Source organism: Peromyscus maniculatus, chromosome 22 (genome assembly GCF_049852395.1).
Source record: "Peromyscus maniculatus bairdii isolate BWxNUB_F1_BW_parent chromosome 22, HU_Pman_BW_mat_3.1, whole genome shotgun sequence".
NCBI lineage: Eukaryota > Metazoa > Chordata > Mammalia > Rodentia > Cricetidae > Peromyscus > Peromyscus maniculatus.
In genome coordinates this window covers 47650612-47670596 of record NC_134873.1, presented here as the reverse complement: position 1 = coordinate 47670596, position 19985 = coordinate 47650612, and the positions used below count along the sequence as shown (strand labels likewise).

Sequence of the window (19985 nt, the reverse complement as noted above, 5' to 3'; positions counted from 1 at the left end):
CTGTTGGCCGCTTATGATTACAGGTCTTTATTCTAGTTTTAGTTTTTTCTGCACAGTGGTAAGATTGTCAAACTGTTGTGAGATGGAATTGCTGGGGAGTAGACCACAGGTGCTTAAGTCTGACTGAGAAACAGTCTTCTACTGTGGAGCGTCAGTTAACTCTTTTGTAAAGTAATGGCGGGCAAATACTTTATTTAGATCTTGCAGACTGTGTGTTCTCTATTGTGACTTACCTCTGCTGTTGTAATATAAAACTAACCTTGGGAACCGGAGAGATGGCTCATCACCTGAGAACACTTGCTGCTCTTTCAGAGGACCTGGGTTCAATTCCCAGCACCCACATAGTGTGCCTCACAGTCCTATGTAACTCCAGTTCCAGAGGATCTGGTGCCCAAGGGCACCAGGCACATATGTGGTGCATACATACACGTGAAGACAAAACATTCATACACAAAAAAAATGTTTTAAATTGTTAAAAACTCAGCAGTTCACCATAGATAATATGTAAATAAACAGAGACTGTGTTCCTACAAAACATTTACAGACTAGGGGAGATGTCTTGGTTGGTAAGGAATTTGCCACACAGGCATGAGGACTTGAGTTCAGTCTGCAGGACTGAAGGACAAAAAAGCTGAGTGTGGTGACGACGTATGTTTGGGAAGTTTGGAGACAAGAGAATCCCTAGGGTTTTCTTACAGTTCCAGGTCCCAGTGAGAGACCTGCCCCCAAAACAGGGTGGATAAGGAATGATAGCTGAGATCCGTCTCTGGTCTCCACACTCAGACACACATACCTGTGCACACATTTCGTGTTATATAACTATATATATTATAATATACTGTTACTCTATATTATTATGTACTATTATTTTATATTCATGAACACTGAGGTTTGAGTTCCATATACTGTCTCATCGTTGAAGGTTTGTTGCACACAGGCCGTGGTTTGCCGCTGGATAGTGCCTGAAGCCAGAAGCTCTTGAACTTTTGCCAAGTATCATGAAACATACTTTTGCTAGGCTCCACCCCCGGAGTTTCTGATTCTGTAGATTTGGGGATGAGTCTAGTAATTTATATTTCACATACATTTCCAGGTGTCTTAGCTATCATAAGTCAAAATTCACTGCTCTAATTGATTTAACTTTTTCTGAATTAACCTTTCTACACATTCACCATTCTTGAATTTGTCACCTTCCACATAGTCTGTCACCTAAGTTCTTAATTAAGGTTGGTATTGTCGCCAGAGAAAATAAATTAAAAAGAAGTACTGGTTTTTATGTGTCACATTTCAAATAGTTACATTTTAAATTTTTCTTTTTTACTCTTAATATCTATTTAGGCTGTGGATTAAATTATCATAAACGATGTGCCTTCAAGATTCCAAATAACTGCAGTGGAGTAAGGAAGAGACGTCTGTCCAATGTATCTCTGCCGGGACCCGGCCTCTCAGTTCCAAGACCCTTGCAGCCTGAATGTGTGCCCCTCCTCAGTGAAGAGGTATGTATTCTCAGGTCAGGGAAGGACTCTCACTAGTTAGTCCTGGTGATTTCACGACACATAGGACCTCCTAAGACAGGTGATGGAGACTATCGTGATGTTGCTACACTTCAGGCACTTGAAATGGAATAGTGATGACAGGGCCTGCCAGTAGCAGTCGACTGTATTCTGTGCCCCCCGTGGGATGGCATTGTCAGTTAGACCACTGTGTGAGCCTCCTTTTCATTATCCTGGCACCCCGTCTCCACACTTCCCTTCATCTTACATGTAACCAACCCTCAGGTCGGGTTTCCTAATAGACAACTCTGATTATGTTTCTCTCCACTAGGTAACAGGGTGTGTGTGTGTGTGTGTGTGTGTGTGTGTGTGTGTGTGTGTGTGTGTGTGTGTGTGTGTGTGTTTAAATGACCAGATTTATAAGACTGGGAAGCAGGAGAAACTAACAGCTACTTAGAAACTGGAAGCCTCAGATTAGGAGGGACTGCTGAGTCGAAGGCCACTGGAGAGTTGCTGGTCCGAGTCTGCCTTCAGAGGTTGATGCCTGTGAGTCTACCAAACGCAGTGATGGCAGGAGGAGTCAACTCTCCGCTGACTAGCATAGTCTATGAGGTGTGCATTGCTTCTGCTTTTTCCTGCATCTGGACCCTCAGCCTCTTCAGGGACACCACCCACACTGATAGCATGTCTCTCCCCCTCGGGTATTTCCAGTCAGTTTGCTGACCCACATGGCAGCGGTCTGAAGAAAGCACTTACCTAGACCTGTGATGTAGCTTGTCTTCTGAATGCCATCACACTTTTGAAACCTTCCTGTCTGTGAGTCTAACATTCTGCCTAGTGTTTGTGTACTAGATTGTAGAAAATGAAGAATAAGTTCCCGAAACTAAATAAACAGATAATAAAAGCCAAGATGTAAAGCTTCACTGAACAAGGAATTAAGCTTGGAAACAGGCATATTGGGAACAAAGCCTTTAAGTATAACCCTGAGATTGAGATTGCCTTTGTCTGCACGTACAAGGCTATTTCCAACATGATCATAGAAGACTGTGTAAAGAGGTTCAGGAGGTCAGAGTTCTGTCTTTATGTGCCTCCCTTTACTTAGCACATTACTTGGTACCTAATAGATACAAGTGAATGAAGGAACTTGTTGCTTTTCAAAATGTGAGATATACCGCTAGATCTATTACCTGCATGACTCTGGAGACACAGAATAGTTCGATGACTTTCCAAAGTCATAGGACACATGAATAGGAAAACTCAAATTAAGTTCAGATCTCATTAGTTACTTTCCCCCTTTCGAGGATAAATACAGTAGTTGAATGAAGATTTGTGTGCTTGGTAGTCCTTGAAGCAGCTTACATCTGTCGATCATAATCTTGTCATTGGTTGTTTCTATGCCTTGTCGTTCATATATCGGTACTATCAGGACTTCTGTAGACTGGTCCGGTGCCAGGCTTCAGGCTATTGTTGGTTTAACAAAATCTTTACAAACAGAGATACCAACATAGAAATGTATGTAGCCCTCTTGTAAAAACCTCTCAGGTTTCTATACGGCTTAGCCACAAGAGGAGGCTTTTGAGGTAGAGAAAGGTAATCCCAGCACTGGAGCAAGGATCATGGGTTCTAGACCAGTCAGACCCGCCACCACCACAGCAGCAAACACCTGTAATAAAGTGAAGTAGGAGAGGAATGCTGTGGCGTAGAGACCGAGAATGAGAAGCTGTGTATAGCCATATGTGAGGCCCTGGGAGGAAATTGATATTAGGAAGTTAGTATGCCTTACACACTGAACCACCCAGGGAAGCTGTCTGGTACAGAGATGTATATTGCTTTAAAAGCCTCACAAATGATGCTCTGACGGCAGCTACCCACAGTGGATTGTTAGGAGCCTAGGGGAGAGCAGCAGGGCAGAGGAAAGGGAGAAGTACAGCCGCCATCCTGGAGTATTCACGGGGCGTTGGTTCCAGGACATTGGTTCCGTGGACAGTGAAAGCCATTTGTGTTCAGCTCCTTTACAGACATCGACACAGTATTTGCATATGACCTATATACATCCTCTTGTACATTTTAAATCAGCACTAGATGATGGTGATGGTGATACCCAATATACTGAAAAATACAATTATTTTCCCAAGTATGAGGGTCATCTGGCTATAACATTTGTGCTCTGTTGATACTAGTTCCGATCCTAGCTGATCTGGCTCATGAGGCAGGTATCCTTCTTCCTTCACCACACATGTCCTTCCTGAAACTTCTCCGATAGAGGAAGATGAACCTCTGTGGGTGGAGAATGTAGGAAGAGGAGCAGTTAGGAGGTGAAAGCAGCCCTGAAACTGACCCAAGGGTGGTAAAGCTCCTCTCCAGCCCCCGTGTGCCAGCTTTGGAGCTCGGAGCCCTACCCTTACTCATATAACCCTCATTACAATCGTCAGAGGCATGCTGTCATCCCAGTTTTCTTAGGGAAAGTGAGGAATACGTTTCTAAAAATAAATAAAAGCCAAGATACGAAGCCTCGCTGAATAAGGAAATAAGCTTGGAAACAGGCATGTTGGGAGCAAAGCCTTTAAGTCTAACCCTGAGATTGCCTTTGTCTGCAGCACAAGGCTATTTCTATCATGGTCAGAGAAGACAGTATAAAGAGGTGAAAGAGCCGGGCGGTGGTGGCGCACGCCTTTAATCCCAGCACTCGGGAGGCAGAGCCAGGCGGATCTCTGTGAGTTCGAGGCCAGCCTGGGCTACCAAGTGAGTCCCAGGAAAGGCGCAAAGCTACACAGAGAAACCCTGTCTCGAAAATCAAAAAAAAAAAAAAAAAAAAAAAAAAAAAGAGGTGAAAGAACAGGATTTTCATTGAATTCGGTTAAGGTAAGAGCAGTAAGATCCGAGATCCACAACTCAGGCTGGCTATTTGAAGGTGAAACTCCTAGTACATTGCTGAGGAACCAGACCAGAATAGAAGGACACTAGAAAGACAAGGTCAGGTCTGAGCAGGTGCACAAAAACGGAGGTCCGTCTCTCCCCGAATCTCCAGTGCTAATTAAGTGTGTGTAATGGTTTTAAAATTGCTTTTATTCCTTTATCATTATATATGCTATATATAATATGCATATTACATGATATTAATTTTAATAATTATATGATATTATGCTTTATTTCCTTTTATTATATAATAATATAATAAATATTATATATAGCATATATAATAATAAAAGGAAAAAAGCATTTTCAAAACCATTAACCCACCAATTATATATATAATGATAATTTGCAATGATGTTACAAAGTTTTTGTGAGGGATTAACTTTGACAAATATTAGCGTACAGTTAAGCTGTGGAAATAAATTACTTTTAGAAATTTTCCAGCTCCGCATGAATGGGGAAGTACAATTAACTTGCAAACAGAGAACTTTAAAAGCAGGCCAGCACTTTCACTCGGTCCTCGGTGTGGTGTTCTCAGTCGCCCTGTTTTCAGCCAGTTCTCTTGCTAAATCTCCAGACATCCTCCTCCCTTCAGTTGTCATTAAGTCTGCCATGCCTTTCCTGCCATCCTCACCGACAGAGGCAGTCGCTGTGACCGATGGCATCACATTGTGAGTCAGCAGACTGACGTCGGAAGAAATGTTTATTTCTAGAGTTCAGTGCAGGAGACCTACCCACATCTGAGTCCAGTTCGATATTTCGATGAGATAGAATTTAAGTAACCCCATGTAGTGACAGGTGACTGTGACAGCCACACACCCAGAATTGTGCCTGGTGCGTGTGCTCTGTACTACGTCCCTAATGCCCTGATTGCAGCGGGACCTGGACAGAGGCATTAACTGGCCGTTGGCATATGAAAAGACCTGCTGGAGAAAGCTCTTCTTGACGGGCGTGCCTTATGGATTTGATGACAATAGCTAAATCAGTCTTGCTATGTCTTGTATGATTTGAACTTGAGACAAACCGAAAGTAGTAGGTGAAGGAGCAGGAGGTGCAGAGTGGACTGACAGTCTGCGATTTGAACATTGCTGGGTGGGGAGCATCAGAACAAGCTCGAACACCGTTCCAACGGTGGAGACAAGGACTTCAGTGTGATCTTTCCAGTCCTGTGCAGGTGGGTATTCAGCCTGTGTGCCTACAAACGGGATTATGTTTAGATCATTTTGTGTTTCGAATAGATAACATAGCACTTAGCATATACTAATCAGTGGGTGTGTATTCAGTGAACGGAATGAGCGGTGCTGAACTGGAATATAATTTAGTTTGATTATTCCCTTTGTTTAGAGAGAGCCGTGGTTACAAAAATCTACTTATCTCTTAAGCTCCATAAACATTTTTAATTGTTCTTTAATTTTTTAGCTTCATTTGGAGGAGAAAAAAAAAACTCTAAAAAACTGGAAAATATTTGCAATATCAAGGAATGGCTTTAAAAAATCTAATTACATCACCAACACTGTTTAGTTTGTTTTTTGCCTGCCATCATTTAGTTCAAATTCCTACAAACATATTCTAGTATCTTTGGGAAATTTTGAAGCTAAATTTTGTTTGAGGCTGTTTCCAGTAATACAGTGTGAGCAGGGACCAGGATTCCTCAGTTCATTATTTCCTGGGATTAACTGCTTGGTCAGCTTTGAGTGGGTATTAACATCTGTTATAAATTCCTTGTCAGGTTTTGGTTTTTATTGTAAAATGCTAAATGTGCCTGGCAAAGACTGATTTGCGTGTGTGCGTGTCTGTGTGTGTGTGTGTCTGTGTCTGTGTGTCTATGTGAGGGATTGGGGGATGGAAACAATAGAAAGCTGTCGGGCTGGCTGAGGAATCTGCTGGTGGTGGTGGTAGAAAGAGCTCCATTGTAAAGGAAGCTATAGGAAGTACCACTGGCAGTCCCTGCCTCAACAGCAGAGTCAGTCAGTGGGTCCCAAGGAGAACAAACTGTAGGCCAAGTCACGCGGTGGAGTCTGTCGGTGGAGTCTGTCGGAGCTTCCCTAGGAGTGGGAGGGCGAGACCCTGGCGGCGTTATCGGTGCTCTGGACTCCTTATTTATGGGGCCCTGGGTCCTCCCCGTGCCCAGCCCTGTGATTCCCATCTTCTCAACGCCTGCTGCGATTTTTGTCAAGGGCCTCTCTCTTCTTCAAGGGTGTGTTTTGTGGCAGGCACTCTGACAATGTAGAGAAATAAACCAAATGACGGAACTGGAGCCGGCCTTGCCGCCGCCATCTGACTCTGTATTCTTTTCAACGGAGCTAGAAACTGAAATCTGCTGGTTTCTCTACTCTTAGCCTGATCCAGATAAAGTCATTTCCACACTTTGTTCGTGTGTTAAGAATGACTCAGATTCTTCAGAGGTCTGCACTTTTCCTTGTGCAAATGTTGATAATTAAGTCCAGAGAAAACTGCTGAGGTCCCCATCTTTTAAATGTTGACTTTAGTGTTCCCAATAAATAAACTCATGCTTAAGCTTTGCTCACAACACTTTGTCTTTAATATTAACTTACACTGATAGAAATGACTTGTTTTAGCCACATACTCACCAAGAACCAAGTAAGAGAATTCCGTCGTGGAGTGGTCGCCCAATCTGGATGGAAAAGATGGTGATGTGCAGAGTCAAAGTTCCACACACGTTTGCTGTCCACTCTTACGGCCGGCCGACAATATGTCAGTACTGCAAGCGGCTACTGAAAGGCCTCTTTCGCCAAGGGATGCAGTGTAAAGGTAGGACTGGTTACACTCTCGGTACAAGTCATGTCTGTTTTTTATAATAGATACAAGTGTAAAATATCTAAGTTTCAGAAACTTCTACTGTCTAAATTGTTCTTTATAGTTAGCTTAAAAAAGCAAAACTACACAGACACACACACACGTGCGCACACACACACACACCCATCACATGAGTACCAAATTACTTTTATCTCCAGTATTTTATATTGTTAGAAAAGAAACCATCAACCAGGAGGTGGTGGCGCACGCCTCTAATCCCAGCACTCGGGAGGCAGAGGCAGGCGGATCTCTGTGAGTTCGAGGCTAGCCTGGTCTGCAGAGTGAGTTCCAGGACAGGCTCCAAAACTACACAGAGAAACCCTGTCTCGAAAAACCAAAAAGAAAAAACCATCAAAGCAAGTGTATGAGAAATAATGGCACTCATTCTCATTGAAATAAGCATAAGATCACGTGGCTGGTGAGGAGGAAATCTGCATGCCGGTAGATTCTTCAAGAAGTAAGAGGAGGAGAGGTGGGGCTGCCAGCACGTTTGCATCCTACAAAGGGCATTAGCTTCATTACACAGACAAAGAAACCCACCCCTGTCGGGTCGAAAAACTAGTAAATGCCGTCAGGAGTTGAGACCAGACTGTCTTCCAAGACTTGAGTTCCTAGAGGGAGGAAGACACTATCTTGGAGTGATTTCGAGGAAGTGTAATCATATCTCATCTTACCTGTTTAAATGATGAGCTGAATATTTTTATTTTAGATTGCAAATTCAACTGCCATAAGCGCTGCGCGTCCAAAGTCCCAAGAGACTGCCTCGGCGAGGTGACTTTCAACGGAGGTAAAATTCTCTATCTTTCATAGCCTTTGTAAAAGATGGAAAAGGTCGTGACTCTGTATTGTCTGGGTAAGGATGGCTGCAGATTTCATTCTACTGGCTTTGTTCAAGGTTTTCTCCTGACGTATTAACTGAGCAGAGGCCGGACGCTACTCAGCAGTAGTTACTGCCTTCCCATCTTTCTCTTAGCACCCTGCTACCCTGTGGCCTCCAGCATCCAGTGGTGCGGCATAATGACTTCCATTTTAAAATGTTGTCTTTATTCTTTATTTGTTGACTTTTAAATGTAAGAACAACCCTCTGAGGTAACCCTAATCAATATCGAAAACACAAATACATTAACTAATTTGCCTAAGAAGTAGGGCTAAGAAATGCAGAGCTAGAATTTGAACCTATATCTGGCTCTTTGGTCTTTCTCTCATGTAATCTATGACTCTCTTCCTGATTTTGGAAGGGAGAGATAGGGAGTACATGCTTTAGGCTTCTAATATAATTTCCCTTTAACGATTTGTACAAGAGATAACAGTAAATGTAAGAAAACTTCTAGGAATCGGCTAAGGATTGAAAATCTAACTCCTTGAGAATCTAATTAACATTTTCTGCATATTTTTCTTGGCTGTCAGTTGTCTTGAGTCTGTTTAGGCTGGTATTAAATACCATAGATGGGATAGTTTATAAACAAGAGAAATTAATTTCCCCATAGTTCTGAAGGCTGAGAAGTCCAGGGAGCCAGCAGTTTCTGAGTTTGATGAGAATCTTACCTCCTGGTTCATGGAAGATACCATTTAGCTCCATATTACATGCTGGAATGTTCGAATAAGCTCTTTGGGGCACTAATGCAAATCGTAGCAGATCCTTCACAACGGATCACCTCCCAAAGGTCCACTTCTGATACCCTTACCTTAGAAGGTAGATTTGATACACAGGTTTTGGGTAAACCTATCAGTTGCACCATAGCTAGTTGACATCATTAGTAGAGTATAATTGGTCTTTAACTATACCTGAAGTCTTGTCCAGCTTTAGAGTTTACACATTTTTTTTTGCCTTCCTACCTTTTGATAAATGGATATGAAATGCCATATATTCGTTTTAATTTGCATTTCTCTGGTTCCTTATGAGTTTGAACATCTTTCAAGTGTTTCCTGGTTCTTTATGTGCGCCCCCCCCACTGCACTACCTGTTCAAATGCTTTATTTTTGTGATAATTTGACAGACTAACCCTTTTTTCATTTACAGATGGCATAATGGCTTGCTGGGATATTTTTTAGCAGCTTTGCTGAGATCTAGTTTGTTTGTTTTATAGTTTACCCGTTTGATATATTCACAGAGTTGTGTGGCCATCACTATCTAATGCTAGGAATTTTCATTTCCCTCCAAAATTCATAGTCCTGCCCTATCCTTCCCTCTCCAGTAGCCTCTGGCAGCCAGTGGACGACCGCAGTCTGCTTTCATGTTTGTCTAGTTTAGATAGACAGACTGTGTAGAAATACAGTGAGACAATAAATATGTAGGCTAGTGGCGGTTTCCTTTTACTTAGCGTAAGGTTTTCAGAGTTCATACAGATTGTAACTATGCCAGTATTTAGTTCTTCTCATGGACAAATGATACCGCTCCCAGAGAAACGATTGCAGTTTATTTGTGCAATTACCAGTCAGTAGGTGTTTGAGGTGTACCTCCTTTGGGGCTCTTAGGAATACCGTTGCTATGTACACTTGGGTATTACTTCTCTGTGGACACACATTTCACTTGGGCAGACACCTGGTATAGTAGGTGGTTGAGGGACTTGGTAGCTATGTTTAACATTTTGAAGAGCTGCCAGCTTTCCAAAGCCATGTACAGGCTTACATCCCGTCAGCATTTAAATAAATGTTTTGTCTTTTATTATTGAATTGTAGAATTTCTTTACATATTCTGAAATGCAACTCTCTTATCTGACTTCTTTACATATGCTTTCTAGAATTTGTAAAACCCTGCATTTGATCCCCAGCACACACACACACACAAAGTAAGAAACAATCACCTTGAGTCACCTCACCTTGAATCTTCAGGATATTTTTCTCAAGTTTTAAAACTTTTTTTCCTAGTTAGTTTTAAGCCTGATCCAATTAGCTGCATCGATACGTTGTTAATATTAAACTGCAGCTGTTCTTTTGAAACTCTCCTAGAACCTTCCAGTCTGGGGACTGATGCAGATATACCCATGGATATTGACAGCAGCGATATGAACAGTGACGGCAGGAGGGGCTTGGATGACTCGGAGGAGCCATCCCCACCCGAAGACAAAATGTTCTTCCTGGACCCGACTGATCTTGATGTGGAGCGAGATGAGGAGACTGTGAAGACAATCAGGTAATGCACCGAGCTGCTGCCGAAGGCAAAGGCAGGTCAGGGTCTCCATTAAGGAAAGGCGGCATTTTTTTTTTTCAATGTAGTTTAAAATCTAATTAAATCAGGGCTAGTTCTTTTTTGCATGCACCACAGTATTTCTAAAATAAATTCTGTTACCTTTGCCATCTACTCGAGAGAAAGTACAGGAATCTTTACTTTCTTAAAGGGAAAAGGACTTTATTTAATAGAGGCTGTATAAAATAGCTAGCTGTGGAGCCGTTACCTCCAGGTGCCAGTGTTAAACCGTTAAATGAAGCAGCGGCGTCTTCACACATGCGGGTCACCAAGTGGTCGAAGGAGCAGTGAAGAGCACATTCCTGAGATGCTGCCAGACACGTGCACCAGATTGCATTCCTGAGATGCTTCCGTACACATGCACCAGATTGCATCTTTCTCCAGAATTTTCCCCGACCTGATTTTACTTGCTACAGTGTTTAATTTTCTTAATACCTATAAGAAATTTCCCTTAACAGTGTTTTTTCTTTAATATGATCTGCTGATTCTAAAATTTGAGCCCTGTAAAGTTGAGTAAACATGTTTTGCCTTATGAATTTATTCTTCTGCCTAGGGCAAGAAAATTCCTCAACAGCAAACCCAAATGAACCCCCCAGGCTCCAGGTCACCTGGTCAGAAGATCCTTCTGCTCCGTCCCTCGTGGCCCCCTCCCTTCCCCACCCTCTCGTGTGTGTCCACGACCTTCCAGAAAAGATCATGACAGACTATTAGTTACAGTATTATAGAAGTTTGAAATGTTAACTGTGTATCAGTATAACAGGGCTAATTTAGTTTCCTTTTAAGTCATTGTCTCCTTACAATATTTTGGAAAAATATTAGCTCAGTTATCTTTTAAATTTTTGATGAGGCTTTATGCAGTATGTGTGATTCTTTATCAAATAGATATTGAAAATACTGACCATCCATTTTAAATATTTTTTAGTCCATCCACAAGCAATAATATCCCACTGATGAGGGTTGTCCAGTCCATCAAGCACACAAAGAGGAAAAGCAGCACAGTGGTGAAGGAAGGGTGGATGGTCCATTACACCAGCAGGGACAACCTGGTCAGTAATCCATCATTCCAATGCTCTAGTAACACTTGGTCGTGCTTGTCGCTCTGTGCACTTGTCAAATTAAGGATGAACTCTCTATTAAGACATACAGACTACAGTAATGTGTAAAAGTTATACTTGAATGATCATCAAGATTCAAAAGGATCACCAGAGTAATGACTCAAAACATGATTATAGCTAAAGATGGAAGGAATTGGGATTGCATTTGAATAGCCGCCTTTAGTCAGGTAGGAAGCGGTTGCTTTTGTGTGTATAAACAGTGTGAATGGACATGGTTCTCTCTGGATCGCTGTACCAAGGAGGAGGAGTCGGAAAGTTCCAGAGCGGAAGGGGAAGGCAGCGTAGTGCAGCAGTTCAGAACACTGGCTTCAGAGCTAGTGCTCACGAGTCTGTCCCCGAAGCTGTAAACGTGGTCCGGTGACTTCTTTTTCTGTATGCCTCAGCTTCTCCGTCTCTAAGGGCCGCACAGTAGTAATTTCTCAGACATCCAGATGAGCTGATAGATGTGAGAAGAGCTTGGGGCAATGTTCGGCATGCAGTAAGCGGTCAGTAGATATCAGCGGCCATAGAAACCTGCTGGACATTTTCTCGTAAGTCTTAAGAGTACTAGGAAGTCAGGTTGCTGCAGTGTTCAGAGCTCCCCGCAGAAGTGGAGGAGGGGCAGTTCACGTGGAAATTCACCACTGGTCCAAGGAGAGAGTAAGTTGCTGTGGAGTGTCCAGCCACAGATGAGACGGCGGCTGGATGGCGCCTGCTCTTCTCCCCGAGACTCAGGGACCATGGCAGAGAGAGTGTAAGAGCCAGAGGTGGGGGGCCAGGGTGAACAGTGTCTTCTGGACGTGGACGGAACTGCTGTGCTCCTGAACTCGGCAGCTGTGGCTACCTGCACCAGATCAAGCCGGTCACCATTCCAGGGGGGAGGGCTTCCGTGGGGGAGACTTGATGGTCTTTAAGGTTATGGCTCCCAGTAGGTCAGCCATGCATCACCGATGGCCACATACAGACCCAGGGATTTATGGGCAGCAGCAGTTGAACTCTAGGTTATTTTTTAAGGAGAGATACAAAATTGGGGGGTGGGTATGAGATCTGGGCAGAGTTAGGGGAAGAGTAAGGATGACCAAAATACATTGTATGCATCTATAAAATGCTCAAAGAATAAAAATATTCAAAACCATGTCAAGTGTTGAATATATTTAGCTGGCTTCAGTGAAGTTTTATGTGGTAGCAGCATCGCAGTGAACACTTTCTCATTTGTTTATAATCCACGTCCTTTCAACTGGAACTGAAATACACACACATTTGAGAGTTCAGTGGAGTGTCTAATGATGGGTAATCAATAAATAGTATCGGGATAACCAAGTGGCCCTTTTTTGGGGGGGTGGGGGGGAAATGACCATAACATAAATCACACTTCACATGTAACAAAACTCAATGGATCAAAGACAGGAATGGTTTCGACTTAAACCAGGAGAAGAGACATTGGAAGAGTAGTTTTATAAAGACTCAGCGTTGGCGAGGGGGGTCAGTGAACCAGTCTCATGAAAGAAATTCTGTATGGCAACCTGAACAAACAAGACAAAGGACAGACTGGAAAAAATATTTCAACTTATGCTTTAAATAGGAGCTAATCTGAAATGTGTGAATAAAGCCAACAAATTGATAGTAAAAAATACCGCATCCCAATAAAATCAAATTAATATGAAAAGAGATTACAGAAGAGGAAATAAAATTACCCATATACATAAAGTGTGGTTTCGTTTATAAGAAATAATCAACTTCAATGTGCATTGACAAAACAATTTTCTCTTTTTTTTAATCTGGTGCGTCAGAGATCAAAACTTCACAATACTGTGCAGTTAGACAGGGTCTATGTCCATGGTTCTCAACTTGTGGGACACAACCCTTTTGGAGGCCTAAAACCATCGGAAAACACAGATATTTATATCATGATTCATAATAGAAGCAAAAGTACAGTTATGAAGTAGGAATGACAATGATTTCATGGTTGGGGGTCACCACAACATGAGGAACTGTATTAAAGGGTCACACACATTAGGAAGGTTGAGGACCACTGGTCTAAGGAATCACCCATGTGTTGGGGATATGACTATAAATTAGGTCCAGTCTTATGTAAAATAACACTATCAAAACAGTCTCTTTATATCTCTTACGATTTTTTCCATATTTTTGAGAATTTCATATATGTATACAGTGAAATTTATCTACTCCATTTCACCCCATGTGCCCCCAACACATCACCCTTTCAACTTCATGTCTGTGTGTGTGTGTGAGATAACCACTAAGTCAAGTTAATGAGTACTACCCATATATACCTGGGTATTTGGCCACTCACTGAAGCATGTAAACCTACCAGTGTCCACATCCTCAAAAAAAAAAATGAATGATTTCTCCCTCTCAGAACAACTATCCACTGTTAATGGCCCCTCCTTAATGGGCGAGACCTGAAGATCCTCTACTCCACCTGTGCCAGGAATTTGTCAGGCTTGATCTGGTACAGTCTCGTGCAGGGAGCCACAGCTGCTTGGAGTGTGTCAGTCCCTGAAGATGGCGTTCCACAACACCCCTCCCCATCCTCGGGCTCTTTCTGCCTCCTGTAGGATGTTCCCTGAACCCTAGTGGTGCTGGAGTAAATATCAGTGTTCCGTTGAGGACTGAGTCTTTATTCTCAGCACATTGGCTCGTTCTGTGGCTTTCCACTGGCTGCTGTCCACGATTAAAAGAAACCTCTGACCTAGCTTGAGTGCAGCCCAGTTCTCTAAGCTGGCGCTACAGAAGTGTGGGTCTGGGCCTCTGCATCCAGGAAGCCCTTCCCTTAGGCACCAGGAGCTGGGTGAGCAGGGATGGTTGGGGCCTGAGAACCCCTTGCCTGTTGGTGCTCGGGGGAGCAGCTCTCTGTGTATCTTTGGACAGCGTCTAGAAATTTAGCATCTAAGTAAATTACATAAATCTCTGCATATGAATAACAGGCATTAATGTGTGCGTACAGAAATGTCTATCAAAGGATCCCTCAAAATGTAACCATGTAACTTAGAGAAGAGTAAGAAACGGGATAGGAGTCACGGAGAGTCATACTTTTCACTAGATTTCCTTTTTATATTTTGAAATTTTTAAACCCCATTAATCAAAACTACTCAAAATACAGGAATGGGTATTAAAGGAAAAGTGCAAGTATTTTAGAAGGAAAAATCTTTGAACCACATTTCCTAACTTCTGTTTTTAATAGAGAAAGAGGCATTATTGGAGACTCGACAGCAAATGTCTGACATTGTTCCAAAATGAATCTGGATCAAAGTATTATAAGGTAGGGGTTTTGCATTGTTATAAAATGTTAAGATATTGTGGTAATTGTATTTTCTGGGTTCAGTAAAGTTGTATATGGTTAACTTCATTTTCATGTGACTGTACTTCTTACGTCTGCCTACTAGAGTTTACAGAGGTCTTTGTTAGGTCCTTGTTGAAGTTGCTGCCCGTGGCCTCCATTTCACATACACACCAAAAAAGAGGAATTACGTATGTTTTCTGACCTAATATTTGGACTAAGCGTTAAATAATTAATAATTTAGGGCAACGCATAGACTAGAAGGAATGCTTAAGCAACCTTACTGACCGAGATTCTCTTTCTGCCGTTATTTTTTCCTTGCTCAGCTTCAGGGTCCTGCTTGCAGAAGAGCAGTCTCCAGACACAGTTGTCGAGTAGCACTGGCTAATTGATGTTGACAAGTGGTATGGAGGCAACCTGCCTTCCTAAGTGCTTCTCTGCCTGCATTTTAATGATCTGCTATAGCCCAAATCCCTCTTCCTTTGGTGTGTGTGTGTGTGTGTGTGTGTGTGTGTGTGTATGTGTGTGTGTGTGCATACATGTATACCTGTGTACACACAGTGCATATGCGAGACCAGAGGTGGATGTCAGATGTCTTCCTCTCTTGTCCACCTTTTTTTTTTTGAAGTGTAAGACTTTTTTTTTAATGTGTATGAGTGTTTTGCCTGAATGTATGTATGTGCACATTGTGCATGCCTGGTGCCCATAGTGGCCAGAAGAGGGCATTACGTTCTCTGGAACTAGAATTATAAGTAGTTGTGAGCTACCCTGTGAGTTCTAGGAACTGAACCCGGGTTCTCTGCAAGAGTAGAAAGTACTCTTAACCACTGAGCCATCTCTCTAGCCCCACCACCTTATTTTTTAAGATGGGGTTTCACTAAGCCTGGGGCTCACTGTTTGGGATGGACTAGCCACCCAGTGGTCTCCCTGAGACCCCTCTGTCCCTGCCTGCCACCCTCCAGCCCTGGGGATCAGACCGGTCCTCACGCTTGCCCGGCTAACACTTTACCATCTCCCATGCCCTGAGTCTAGTACCCCGTGACCTGCCTCTAGCGTTACTAGACAGTCAAGTCACTGAAGACAGACGTACCAGCCAGGCGGGGGTGGCGCACGCCTTTAATCCCAGCACTCGGGAGGCAGAGCCAGGCGGATCTCTGTGAGTTCAAGGCCAGCCTGGTCTAAGGAGCAAGATCCAGGACAGGCACCAAAACTACACAGAGAAACCCTGTCTCGAAAATAATAATAGTAGTAGTAGTAGTAGTAGTAAATTACATAGTTTTTCAACGCCTAACTTTTATTGCAGGAAATTCCACTTTCAGAAATTCTCCGCATATCTTCCCCACAAGATCTCACGAGCATTTCTCAAGGCAGTAACCCACACTGTTTTGAGATCATCACCGACACTGTGGTGTACTTCGTTGGGGAGAACAACGGGAGCAGCTCTCACAACCCTGTCCTCGCGGCCACTGGAGTTGGACTCGACGTAGCCCAAAGCTGGGAGAAAGCAATCCGCCAGGCCCTCATGCCCGTAACCCCTCAAGCAAGTGTTTGCACTTCTCCAGGTCAAGGGAAAGACCACAGTGAGTGAGACACCTTGGTGGCTTCCTGTCTTGAGCATTTGTAGATATACTTGTGTGACTGCTTTTTTTTTTAAATCATTTTCTGTTCTCCATCTTTAATGTTTAAGTTTTGTCTTTAATAGCTAATCCCGCTAGTTAATACTTTCATGAAGTTAACTGGATATTGTTCATATATACATATACATGAATACATACATGAATGTTGGCTCCAGTGTATATCCACAGCTAGCTACAGAATTAGTCTCTTCACATTTAAAGTCTGCATCTACCAGCCTGCTGTCTGTCCAACCCGAGACAGGGACTCTTGCCTCTCTATAACAGTAGCTACTTTGTAGGGTTGTTAATGTTAAGTGGAGCCAGACTTCAGACAAAGAACAGTGCTACAGTGCTTAGCATCCATGAAGTCTCGTGACATTAAGCATTAGTATTTTATTTCATGGTGGCATAGAAACCAGTAATAAAGTACTGTGTTTATGTTATACACATAAAATCTGTTAAGTCAGAATGATGCTACTTTTAAGTGACTCAAGAGAGAAATTAAAAAGATACTGAGGCAGCCGTGGTGGCACATGCCTTTAATCTCAGCCCTGGGGAGGCAGAGGCAGGTGGATCTGTGATTAGTGGCCAACCTGGTCTGTAAAGCAAGTGCCAGCCAGGACCATGATGAGATTCTGTCCCAGAAAAAGAAAGAAAGTGTATTACACCAACAGAACTTATAAATTAGCCCAAATTTAATAAAGGTTGAATGAATAGTTAATAGTAAATAAATTATAGTATAATACCACTTTTACCTTGTTGTAATTATGTCTATAAAGAATTATAAAGAAACATTCATTCATTATATTGAAATAAGTGACAATTCCTTACCAAATAAAGTTTACCTCAGTTTACCTGTATTATTTTATGTAGCTGTTTTGTGCATTGTATTAGGCCTTTAACTGAAATTCAAAAAAGAAATAATAAAAGCTATTTAAGGGAATATGATATATATGGGTGTTAGGTAGTAGCAAAATACAGTACAGAACCAAAATAAGGAATGCTTCACTATAGAAACAGATCTGAATAGGAAAAGTAGAGGCTTCATAATAGAAAATTTGGTTTGGGATTTGGACTGCAGTCAAGAGTAGGGTAGGCAGAGGTAAAGGAAGAGATGGAGGAAGTAGTCTTCCTTTCACGGGGAAGACAGGTATAATCAAAAAGATGAAGGTTGTAATCATGTACATCTTTGGTGTTCAGTGTGACTTGAGGAAGGATAAATAAATGGAGATAGTTAACAGTGTTTAAATTCTGGGGGAGATTTAAACAAAATAAACATTTAATCAAAACTAAGAACCCTTCCCCTAGAATAATAGAGACATATATACACACACATTTTCTTTTTAATATCCAAAGGCTTAGTTAAAAGTCTCTATGGCAGAATCATAGGAGTTAAAAGTGAAGGATGTAGCCAGGTGGTGGTGGCACACGCCTTTAATCCCAGCACTCGGGAGGCAGAGCCAGGCGGATCTCTTTGAGTTCGAGGCCAGCTTGGTTTACAGAGCGAGATCCAGGACAGGTTCTAAAGCTACAGAGAAACCCTGTCTCAGGGCGGAGGGGGCGAGGGGGAGAGGTGGGGTGAAGATCACAGGGAACGTAGACTCAGTGCTGTTTCTTCCTTTGCTCTGTGATCTTGGGCTCTGAGTTCTGTCATCTAAAGTGGGATGAATCATAAGTGCACATAATGCACATGACGTAGTGCCCAACACTTAAGTTATAGTGGCCCTGTTCTGCTGCTCTGGCGACCTGTGTAACAACCAGTCGGAAACTGTAGATGGAGAGGCCATTGCGAGAGAACAATGAAACTAGGGAGCAGACGGCTAGAAAGGCAGTGGCAGGCACACTAATTCTGTCGACGGGCCTTCTCTTGATCGTTGTTTAAAGATCTCAATTCCAGGCTAGTCTGGGTTACATAGTGAGTCTCTAAAAAGTATAGGAAATATGAATTTAAACAGTTTTGAATTGGCTTAGTATTTTTAAATAGGGCTCTTCATAGGGGTGTGTGTGTGTGTGTGTGTGTGTGTGTGTGTGTGTGTGTGTGTGTGTGTGTGTGTTGGTATATGTACCTGGGTGCACCTATGAAAACTAGAGAGTATCAAGTCTTTTTTTCTTTTATTCTCTGCTATTCCCTTGAGACAGGATCTCTCACTGAAACAGGGGCTAGCCTCTCCAATGGACTGAATGGCCAGCAAGCTCCCATAATCCTCCTGTTTCTGCTCCTCACAGAGCTTCATAAGGCCACCCTTGGCCTTTCCAAATAGGTGCTGGGGATTGAACTCAGATTCCCTGTGCTTGCACAGCAAATGCCCTTGCCCACTAAGCCATCCCCCAGCCCATGTTTCTTATTTATGAGGAAGAATTTGCTTAAATATTAGTGATGTCTTATTTTTAATATGTAGACCTGTGAAAGAAAGTTGGTATTTTGTTTCTTTGGGTTGTCTAGAGGAGTCCGGTCTTGAATAATGTCCTTTTGCTTGTTTACATGTTTCCCTGTTTTTATTACCTTCTTTGTTTACCATAGTGACTCATGGAAACTTTGTAGAAATAGTTATGATTTCTATATTAGTTTGTAGAAAAAGTTATGAGAGCTTTAAAAAAAAAATGTGCATGGCTGTTTTGCCTGCGTGTATGTCTGTGTACTACATGTGTGACTGATGCCCTCAGAGGCCAGAAGAGGATATCAGATCCCCTAGGACTGGAGCTACATGTTGTTGGGAGCCACCCTGTGGGTGCTGGGACTCCAACCCAGGTCCTCTGAAAGAACAGCCAGTGTTCTTAACCACTGAGCCATCTCCTGATTCATGCTTTTCCTGTTTTAAAACAACATAAGCAGTGTAGAGGTACAAATATTACAGTCCTCATCCCCAGGCCTACATCACTCACTCCCCAGAAGTAACATTCTTAGTTTGAACTCAGACCCTGCTACCATGTGACTTGTTTTTTCATCTTTCGCTCCCAGGAGTGCTGGTGATTGAACCCGGGGCCTCACACTTCACACACAATGCTCTGTCACTGAGCCATGCCAACAACCGTCCTTAATAGGACATCATGACTAGTTTTCTGACTGGATAATTATGGATCTGTGTTGTTTGTTACATACTTAGAGGATTATTTTGTATAAATGTGTCATGTTTTATTTTACCAAGTTTCTTGTTGATGGATTAGTATTGTGTATAACATTTTAATGAATATATTATCTGTATTGATATATTTTTTAAGTTTGATAAGCTATTGGTTTTCATGCCAGTAAGTAATATTAAGTCATATACTAATGATTTCATGCTTTTCTCATATTTCGTTCTTATATTTTACAGAAGATCTGGCGACCAGTATCTCCGTATCTAACTGTCAGGTCCAGGAGAATGTGGTAAGCAATAATTATATCCAATATGTGCAGACTGGTTAATTAAAATAATGAAATTAATGTGAAAGACTTAGCAGGTATAAGTCGTGTCCCCAAGTACTGAGCAGTTGCTAAGATACTAAACTCAACTTTGTAGTGATGCTGTCTGTCCCTAAAGTTCAACTGTCCCTGAACTAAACTTGGTAATGATGCTGTCC

The 19985-nt window shown here is 42.3% G+C and overlaps 1 protein-coding gene across 3 annotated transcripts in view; it reads left to right on the top strand.

Moving 5' to 3' along the window:
• Prkd3 (protein kinase D3) overlaps window positions 1-19985 on the top strand; it is a 72798-nt gene that overhangs the window by 37426 nt on the left and 15387 nt on the right. For all 3 annotated transcript variants that reach the window (XM_076559604.1, XM_076559602.1, XM_076559603.1), the window contains 8 exons: window positions 1339-1496; window positions 6989-7181; window positions 7936-8013; window positions 10176-10359; window positions 11336-11459; window positions 14713-14790; window positions 16112-16388; window positions 19739-19791. In XM_076559604.1, coding sequence (XP_076415719.1) covers window positions 1339-1496; window positions 6989-7181; window positions 7936-8013; window positions 10176-10359; window positions 11336-11459; window positions 14713-14790; window positions 16112-16388; window positions 19739-19791 — 1145 coding nt within the window. The remainder of the gene's footprint in view (window positions 1-1338; window positions 1497-6988; window positions 7182-7935; window positions 8014-10175; window positions 10360-11335; window positions 11460-14712; window positions 14791-16111; window positions 16389-19738; window positions 19792-19985) is intronic.